The sequence below is a fragment of the Rhinolophus hipposideros genome, assembly GCF_964194185.1.
Source record: "Rhinolophus hipposideros genome assembly, chromosome: 1".
Taxonomy (NCBI): domain Eukaryota; kingdom Metazoa; phylum Chordata; class Mammalia; order Chiroptera; family Rhinolophidae; genus Rhinolophus; species Rhinolophus hipposideros.
The window spans coordinates 20,884,085-20,893,928 of NC_138047.1; the positions used below are offsets into that span (position 1 = coordinate 20,884,085).

At 43.4% G+C, this 9,844-nt stretch overlaps 1 protein-coding gene across 1 annotated transcript; it reads left to right on the forward strand.

Moving 5' to 3' along the window:
- Positions 1-9,129, forward strand: ACBD7 (acyl-CoA binding domain containing 7). Its single transcript, XM_081047682.1, has 4 exons — positions 1-138; positions 7,239-7,356; positions 7,462-7,524; positions 7,607-9,129. The coding sequence occupies exons 1-4, from the start codon at positions 127-129 to the stop codon at positions 7,678-7,680; spliced, it is 267 nt and encodes an 88-aa protein (XP_080903808.1). The 5' UTR covers positions 1-126; the 3' UTR covers positions 7,681-9,129.
- Positions 9,130-9,844: the final 715 nt, after the last annotated feature.

Here is a 9,844-nt window from a genome sequence, read left to right on the forward strand (position 1 = left end):
GGTCGGGCTCGGAGCGCGGCCAATGGGAGCTGGCGGGCAGGGGGCGCTGCCCTTTAAAGAGCGGTGGGCCGCCCAGGTCCTGAGAACCGAGCCTCAGGAGTGCCGGAGCCGCTGGCGGTCACCACTATGTCCCTGCAGGTGAGCCGAGGATGAGCAGGCGTAGGAGGGCATGGTCCCCGGAGGGAAGCGCTCCAGGGGGCGTGGGGCCGAGTGACGCCCGCGGTGGAGGCGCCTCCGGGACCCCGCGCTTTGGCCAGCTGGGCGCGCGCCCTCGGCCCTCCGGGAGCTGTCGGCGGGGATCCGAGGACACCCTCCCTCTGCGTAGCGAGCGCCCCCGTAGTGCCGTGGACACCGCACCGGTGCCATCTCTAGACGGCGGGCCGGGGCTCCCGAGGGCAACTCTTGTGAACTCTGGGGACTCGTTAAATGCAAAGTGGGCGCCAGCCCAGGGAGAGATGACGCCGGGGGCTCCCGGAGACCGAGGCGGCTCTGCTCCACCGCTCTTTCCTTCTTGGAGACAGAGGCGAGGGCGGGGGTGGCCTCACGGCGCCCTTTTGCTCCTTGCTGCATCCAGGGGCTCTCTTAAGGGAAGGTCAGAGATCTGTTAAACTACGAGTTTAAAATACCGTTTTTCTGATAATGTGACAAAATACGTGTTCAGAGTGGAAATTTGGGGGGAAAGAGAACAAACATAAAGGAAATGAAAACCTGGGGAATTCCTTCACCCAGGTGATAACCGCTGGAGAGGTAATGGGTACTTTCTCGTGTATGTGAGAAGTGTGTATGTGCACATGTGTGTGCACGTGTGCAGGCATTCTTATATGTTCTATGCACATATCGATTGTGCTATTATGTATACAGTTTTGTTCCTGCACATAGCACTGGTATGAGCATTTTCTCATCATTAATTATTATTATAAAATATATTTTTTAATATCGACATAAAAATTTTATGGAATGAGCACGGCTCACTTCATGAACCATTCTTCAGGCAATCTGTTATGGAGGGTATGGCACATACTCCAGAGTCGGTGGGGTTCAAATACAAACCTCCCCCATTCCTAGCCTGTGACTTAGTTATTTAACCCCTCTGTGCCTCAATTTTCCTCATTTAAAAATGGAGGAGAGGGACTATTAAGATTAAGTGAGCTGCAGGTATACATATGGCACCCTAGCTTGTGCTAAGTGTCCAATAAGGGTACATGTGTCCTTGAACATTTACATGTTTTTACATTATTTATGACATAATTCCTATTGAACTTTGCACAAAATGGTCAAATCTTGCAAGGTCAAAACTTTCTTCCTTTTTAGCTTAGCACTTTGTTTCATTTTGTTAGGCAAAACAAATGGGATTCCTAATTCAGCTATAACCTTCAAATTTTATTTTAAAATTTCAATGTGGTTACTTCCACAGCAAAGCTTTTAGGTGAGCAGACAGTCAGGTAAACTGGACTTATTTCTTCCTTAGAGGAGGAAGCTAAACGGCAGACTAATTCTTCAAGAAGATGTGTCTTTTCGTGTTTAGGGCATTCATTATTTTATGATTGGCACATCACTAACCCCTTTCCCTCCACACACATGTTTGTATGAGCTAAGAACCGTGCCGTTCCTTGAGTGAGAATTTATGATCTTCCTAATTCAGGTCCTCAATGGGAAAGGATTGCTCACAAAGGCGTTGTCAGCCCACGTGGGAGGACCATGTTCTTTGACTGCAGAAAGCAAAGCTACATTAGGTGAGAGTCTCCCTGGGAGGCTGTCTTCAGAGGTGGTGAAATTTGAAAGGAAATTTACACAGAGGCCAGGTGGTCAGTGCTCCTAGGTGTTCACAGACGGGTTCCATCTCCAGGCAGTCAGGACGTGCTCACTGTGAGTGATGGTAGTTACACTGGGGTCACTGCTTTACCATGGCTGTGGCCAGGGGGCCTTGGGAACACACGAACAGGAAACGGTCTGGGGAGAGGCCTGAAGGCAGTTTATTTTGAAGAATCTCCACATTTGCCTGGGAAGTTATGCACACATGCATTCCACCAGGATGCTGAGAACGTGGCCCCAGGACGATCAGCTAGGCAGAGGCTGAAAATCCTCAGCCACAGCAGTCAGCCCTAATGTTTAAAAACATAACTAAGCGCCCCTTTTGCCCAGAATGCTTCGGAGTTAAATATAAACAGCTGCACACTTAAAAGCTGCTTCCCACCTGTGGTAACTTTCAGCCCCCAGCATCCACTCACATATCCATGTATTCAACAAGAGGCTCTGACAGGCCGTGCCACCTGGCAGCACTCTGTAAGGCACAGCTCTTGCTGCCGAGATGCACATTTATGCCCGCCCTCTACTGTAGATATGTGGGGGAGCGAGCAAACGCGGTCCCGCCCAGCCTGTATGTTGAGCCCTAATAAATGCTGTCCATGGTGCCTGAGGCCTTCCCTGCTCCCCTCCACCCCACAAGTGCTGACCCTCTGCTCAGCCGAGCTCCGTCTCCTCTGGGAAACTTTCTTTTACACCTGCTGCTGCTCCCCGCTTCGAGCCCAGAGCCCCCCAATAGCACATGATCATTGTTGACTGGGTCATCTCCCAGGAGACCCCCGCGCTCCTTGAGAGCCAGCTGCCCTTCATCCTGGCTGCCGAGCCAAGACCTGGCACCGCAACAGGTGTTCCACGTCTGTTAAACAGTACGACGCAAGTGATGAGCTCCGGGTGGATGGAATCAGCAGTGAAATCCAGAATATTTACATTCTTAACCATATTTCATCGTAGCACCTTCCTGCTGAGGTGGACAGGATCTCGTTTTCAGCTGAAGCTGAATCTCAGAGCTTAGCTGCTCCCACAGCCGCGTGTCTCGGAGCTAGAACTCAAATCCAGCATCTTGCTGTGAGGCCGGTGTTCTTCCCATTACAGCTGATGATGGTTGGACGGGGAAAGGCATCAGAGAGGAGGGCACCCCACCGCAGAGCAGAAGTAGATCAAGTCCAGATGTCCAGAAAGCACATGCCGGACAGAGAATGATCCTGGGCCCGCTCTGGAGCGGGCTCCTCTACCTAGTGAGGGAGGAGGGAGAGGGACCCCTGAATCTGCATGTGGCAGGGGCTGAACTCTTCCATAGAGAGGTTCTGAGACTTACGTGACATTGCCAGATGGTTCCATACCCCCTGAAGTATGAAGAACAGTTTTCTAGAAACTCCTTCCTGGAGGGCAGGAACCCAGTGTGGTTTTCGAGAAGCCTTAGAATTCTAATTGAGGCTTGGCATGCCAAGAGGGATAGAGGCGCTGTCACTAGAAAATGGCATGTGACTTTACAGCAAACAGAACACGGGAGACCCCTGATAAGCCTGAAGGGGAAAATCCCATAACCTCCTTGAATAAATAGCCCTGCCACTAAGGTAGCATTTTCATTTCATGCTTAGTGTAGACATAGTATGTGCACAGTATAGAAGATTCGGAGAGTACGGAAAGTATTAAAAAACCAGAAAGCTTACCAATAATCAAAGGTAATTTTTACATATTTTAGTATGTTTTTCCAGTCTTTATTTTTTCTTACATTACTCATGAAGCTGAATGTATGAAAACAACTGTATTCCTTGTTAAATTATAAAGTATTTTTCATGTCTTCATTGCAAGTACTTTTTTCTAGAACTAGTTTTTTTTCTTAAAGAGCCTTAGAATAAAAATAATAGTAGTTAAACTTCATTGACTGTTCACTATGTGCCAGATACTATTTAAAATATTTTACATGTGTCAACTTATTTAAATTCTCCTGACAACTTTGTAGGTAGGTGGTGTTATTGGCCTATATTCCGGATGAAGAAACAGACACAGAGAGGTTGAGAAACTTTCTCAAGGTCACACAGCTCTGAAGTGGTGAAGATGAGATTCAAATCAAGGCAGTCTAGCCCCAGACTCTGTGTTCTTAACCATGACATTATGTATGACACATTTGACAGTTTCTAGAAAGACACTCAGAAAATCATCAGGCAGCATATTTGTCCATCGTCACATGCACCCATGCTTCTCAGACCCCTGTAGGGAATCATTAAGAGACTGGGCCATTTTCAAGGTTATTTTTGTTGGAGACCTTGGTTTCTGGTTTACAAGTGATTTTTGTTCTTCACAGAAAACAGACCAACAAAAAGAAGTGTTCTAGTTGGGCTACTGCCCTGTCTCAGGTGCTGGATGGAAACTTTATCCAGCAGCTCTGCTGAGATCACTGTGGTTCTGATGTTACAGTGAGGCTATCACATTCTCTGCTGGGCCTTTGGATCCTTGGATCACAAGGGAGTCTGGCTTTGGAGAAAGAAAAAACGGGGTAGAAGTAGAATGCCTCATTGTGGGTCTCTTGTTTGATACCTGACCATTCCTGCTTATCCGTGGTCTAAGACAACAGAAGGTAAAATACAGTTCATTAAAAAAAAAAAAGAATGAAAACATTCTATTAAGGAAAACAATCATCATAGCCTTTGTATAAAAACTAAGAGGTTAAAAATGGGACAGGAACAAAGTTTCTAGGAGCACTTTGTCTCTGTGAAGAATATGTCAAGGGGGCAGCTGCCGGCCAAGTCCTGGGCTGAGGGTCCCTGGCCAGCCTGAGGGTTTTGGGGAGTCAGGCAGGTCAGGGTTACGTCATGAAAGGGGGGACAAGGTTTATTACAGCTTGTATACAGAGTTTCCAGGAAGCCAGTTTCTTTTCACTAGTCAGATCAAAGTTGGCTGAACAACTTCTCTTTTCTGTAAACATTTCTTAAAATAAGTCTTAAAAGTTTTGGCCTCATTGTTTAAAGGAATCTATGCAAGCAACGAAAGGAAATCAGAAACATTGCCCTCAGAAACGAGCTAGTCCACTAAATAGGTACAGTAATACCCATGGAGAATGTGGGCAGGGACGCACTGGGAGATAGATGCCGTGACAGGATATTAATTGGTAGCAAAGCTATTGCCTATAGATGGCCAATAGACATATGGCAGTGTGGATTTCGGAAGAGGAGAAAGTGTCCGTGAGGGTGGTCGAGAAAGCTGCATTGAATGTAACGCCATTAACATATAATAGAAACTTTTATTTATGTGCTTTTTGACTTATAAGAGCAAAGTGTGGAAATTCTCTGATACAATTTTTTTTCTCTTAAAAAATCTGTTGACCATTTTCACCCATTTCCCCCACATCCTGCTTCTCAGAACCACCAGTCTATTCAGTTTCTATGAGTTTGTTTTTTTTTTTTTTTTTTAAGATTTTATTGGGGAAGGGGAACAGGACTTTATTGGGGAACAGTGCGTGCTTCCAGGACTTTTTTCCAAGTCAAGTTGTTGTCCTTTCAGTCTTAGGGGTGGAGGGCGCAGCTCAGCTCCAGGTCCGGTTGCCGTTGCTAGTTGCAGGGGGACAGCCCACCATCCCTTGTGGGAGTCGAGGAATTGAACTGACAACCATGTGGTTGAGAGCCCACTGGCCCATGTGGGAATCGAGCCGCCAGCCTTCGGAGTTAGGAGCACGGAGCTCTAACTGCCTGAGCCACCGGGCCGGCCCAGTTGTTGTTTTTTTTTAAGTGAGATCATACAGTTTGTCTTTCTCTGTCTGGCTTATTTCACTTAGCATGAGACCCTCATGGTGCATACACGTTGTCACAAATGACAGGATTTTTGTTTTTTTATGGCTGAATAATATTCTATTATATATATCTTATTTGTTCATCCATCGATGGAGACGGGTTATTTCCATGTCTGGCTATTGCAAATAATGCTGCAGTGAACATGAGGATGCAGATACCTGTTCGAGATAGTGATTTTGTTTCTTTGGATAAATACCCAGGAGTGAGATTGCTGGGTCACAAGGTAGTTCTATTTTTAATTTTTTGAGGAACCTCTATACTGGTTCCCATCATGGCTGCACCAATTTGCAATCCCACCAGCAGTGCACAAAGGTTCCCTTTTCTCCACATCCTCGCCAACATTTGAATGATAGCCTCACATTCTGACAGGTGTGAGGTGGTATCTCATTGTGGTTTTGACTCGCATTTCTCTGCTAATTAGTGATGCTGAGCATGTTTTCGTATGTCTCATGCCCATCTGTATGTCTTCTTTGGAAAAATGTCTATGCCGATCCTCTGCCCATTTTTTAATCGGATTTTTTTTGGCTATTGAGTTATATGAGTTCTTTATATATATTCTTTATATTTATATTGACCCCTTATTAGATACATGATTTGCAAATATCTTCTCTCATTCAGTAGGTTGCCTTTTCGTTTTATTGATGGTTTCCTTTGTTGTGTATAAGTTTTTTACTTTGATGTAGTCCTACTTGTTGATCTTGGCTTTTGTTGCTTGTGCTTTAGGTGTCAAATCCAAAAAATAATTGCCAAGATCGATGTCAAGGAGCTCACCCCCTGTGGTTTCTTCTAGGAGTTTCCATTTCAGATCTGACATTCAAGTCCTTAATCCATTTTGAGTTGCTTTTTGTGTGTGGTGTATGGTAAGGGTCGAGTTTCATTGTTTTGCATGTATCTGCGCAGGTTTCCTAATACCATTTATTGAAGAGACTGTTTTACCCCCTTTGTATATTCTTAGCTCCGTTGCTGTGTATTAATTGACCATTTATGTGTTTATTTGGGGGCTCTCTCTCTTTCGTTCCATTGATCTATGTGTCTGTTTCATGCAAGTACCATACTGCTTTGATTACTGTAGCTGTAATATAGTTTGAAATCAGGAAGTGTGATACTGCCAGCTTTGTTCTTCTTTCTCAAGAGTGCTTTGTGCATTTGGCATTTTTGTGGTTTCATACAAATTTTAGGATTATTCTTTCTATTTCTGTGGGAAAAGGACGTTGGGATTTTGATAGGGAGTGCATTGACTCTTTCGGTTGCCTGGCGTAGTATGGACACCCCATCAGTACTAATTCTTCCAGTCCGTGAGCACAGAATCGCGTTTCATTTATTTGTGTCTTCACTTTTTAAATATAGATAAATTGAACATTTTCAGAATTAATTATAATTTATTCTCCATATCTTGTCTACATATCAGGTAAGTGCCAGGAGACAGGTCCATGAATTAAAATGAGTTATGATAACTCTGATGGAGCCAGAGCAGTAATAGTTCATTTCTATTTGATATCGCACCCTCCCACACCCTCCCAGCCCACTCCCTCCCCCCCACATACCCTTCTGTGTGTTCCCACTGCTTGGTGGTAAATGCCTTCAAAGCAGACGGGCCGCTTGAAGTTAGCAAACGCACTGTGTGCCTTTTCCCCTTTTTTGCTTTAGGCTGATTTTGACAGGGCTGCCGAAGATGTGAGGAAGCTGAAAACAAGGCCAGAGGACGAAGAACTGAAAGAACTCTATGGGCTCTACAAACAGTCTATAATCGGAGACGTTGATATCGGTATTTATTGTCATTTTTAAAATAGTGATATACTTTGTTTGGACAATGTTTCAATAAGCAAAGTTAAAAGTAGACCTGAACATATATCTATCCTTCTTTTGACAGAGTGCCCAGGAATGTTAGACTTAAAAGGCAAGGCTAAGTGGGAAGCATGGAACCTCCAAAAAGGTTAATTCTTCAATAAATTCGATAAACATTCTTAATTTCCCAGTACATCCGTCGGTGAGATCATCTGTTTGTATCTTTCTAGGATTATCGAAGGAGGATGCCATGAGGGCCTATATTTCTAAAGCAAAAGAACTGATAGAAAAATATGGAATTTAGAATTCAGCATGAGAAAACTTGCCTTTGAAGCCTTCATGACGATATCCCACACTTGGGGGAGAAATGCACTGTGAACTCTATGTAGCATGAATGGTTTTGCTAGTGACATGAATTGTAATCCTTAATTAGAGGTATGATGAAACGACACATTTAATGAAATTCTACTTGCTCAAACCAGGTGGGTTTTTTGTGGGTTTTTTTTTACATTTTAAAAAATTATCTTTATTTAGGTTTCTGAATTATCGCATGCATCAAAGACTAATCAACATAGAGGGGATTTTGAACATTCTTTTAAAAAATATTGCTCTGGTAATATATGCACAAAAACACTAACAATTGTTTGTTCTTTTGGCTTGTCTGCTTTTCTTCAACGGGTTAGTATGACTAGTGTAGTCAAAACATTTTTGAAAGAACCGATAACAAGATTGTTCCTTTGTGGTACCATGTGGCTTTGGGGTTTGCACTGATCCAGGGCCTGATTCCAGCCCTTACTCTGTGAGTTAGTTAGCAGGTGACCTGAGGCAACTTACTTAATCTTGCTATGTCTCATCTGTATAATGGGCGGGGGGGAATCCATCTCACAGAGTTGTAGGAACTGAGTGAGATAACTGTAGTTATTCTACCGTTGTTTTAAGGCTTCTGCTATATAAAACCTAACAACAAATCGGTTACATTTTTTTAAAAGATAAATGTATGAGTCTATAGCTCTTCAAAGAAAAAAAAAACCTACCATGGGACTATCAAATGTTTCTCTTACATTTAAAACAAATCAAAATATCAAACTGAAATGTATTAATGGTATCTAGTGATTATAAACTGTACAACTACTTTATCCCTTACGTTGAGCTTTATCAGAGTGAAAATGTAGAATCTGAAATACCCTATTGGCCCAGTACTCCGTCTTTCTTGCTGGTACACAGACTCTCTGAAAGGAGATGGTCTCACTTTAACAGTTCTAAAATCTGTTTGAGATTCCATGGGATAAAAGCCCCCCCCAAACACTATACCTCTATTGCCTGCATAAGGGTTCAAGTTTGGTATGATACGGCCAGAAGGATAGATTGATTTCATGTGACTTTTAAGAAAAAAAAATCTAGATCGACTAGATGAATTTCCAGAGAATTGTGCTGAGTGTAAAAAGCCAGACCCAGAAAGGTTTCATACTGTATGATCCCATTTGTCACATTCTGGAAATGGCAAAATCATAGTCCTGGAGAGGACCGCAAAGCAATTGCCAGGGAGAAGGGCAGTGCGGTGTCTCTCAAAAGGCAGCAGGAGGCCTCCTGTGGTCACGGAGTGCTCTGTGTTTTGACTATACCAGGTCGGTGTCCTGGCTGGAATATCACACTCGAATTTCGCACAGTGTCACCATTAGGGCAGACTGGGTAGCTCTTAGTTCTTACAACTGCATGTGGAGCTACTGTTATCTCAAAATAAAAACATTTAATTAAAAACAAATCTAACTTGATTTCTAACCTGGAAAATTTGGGGAAGTGCCGCTGATTCTCACGTCTCGGAATTTTGCCTTAAGATAGACACCTTCTACGATGACATCAACATCCGGAACCAACAATGAGAAGACAGCAGTGATAGGCCTGGTCCTTTTAATTGCGGGCCTGGGAACTCTTCGCGCTATCCAGAGGTGGCCTTCACCTGCTCGAGGTGAGGAGGCAGGTGAGGAGGCCCACCCCAGAAGCCTGGCTTTGGCTCCATCGTCGGCCTCCCATTGAAGGCTATATTAACTGGAAGTTGTTGAAATTAATAATCAAGAATCCAAACTACTTCCGTACCAATCCTTCTGTACAGGAACTCTGGAAATCATATCATACCAGAGAGTAAAGCACAGCACATATTGAATTAAACATTTAACATCATTTGCTTCATGCTATTTTTAGCTCAAATTTATTATGTGAATTTGAACTCAAAGCCCTCCCCCCATAATGAATTTTATATTACTTGTACTTTGTTAAAAAGGAATGATAAATTCTAAAAAAATATCTCCTGGATGTATTTCCCTTGATCTTATTTACAAAGACTCTCTATATGATTTTAAAATCATAACAAAACCATGAACCCTTATATTATATGATCATAAACATATCCACGCTTTAAAAAAAAAATGAATCATTTACCAAGCAGGAATTTTGTCGCCAAACTTCCCACA

Coding starts and splice junctions, on each gene's coding strand:
- ACBD7 (XM_081047682.1), top strand. Junction 7,357..7,461: donor AATCGGAGACGTTGATATCG/GTATTTATTGTC, acceptor TTCTTTTGACAG/AGTGCCCAGGAATGTTAGAC. Junction 7,525..7,606: donor AGCATGGAACCTCCAAAAAG/GTTAATTCTTCA, acceptor GTATCTTTCTAG/GATTATCGAAGGAGGATGCC.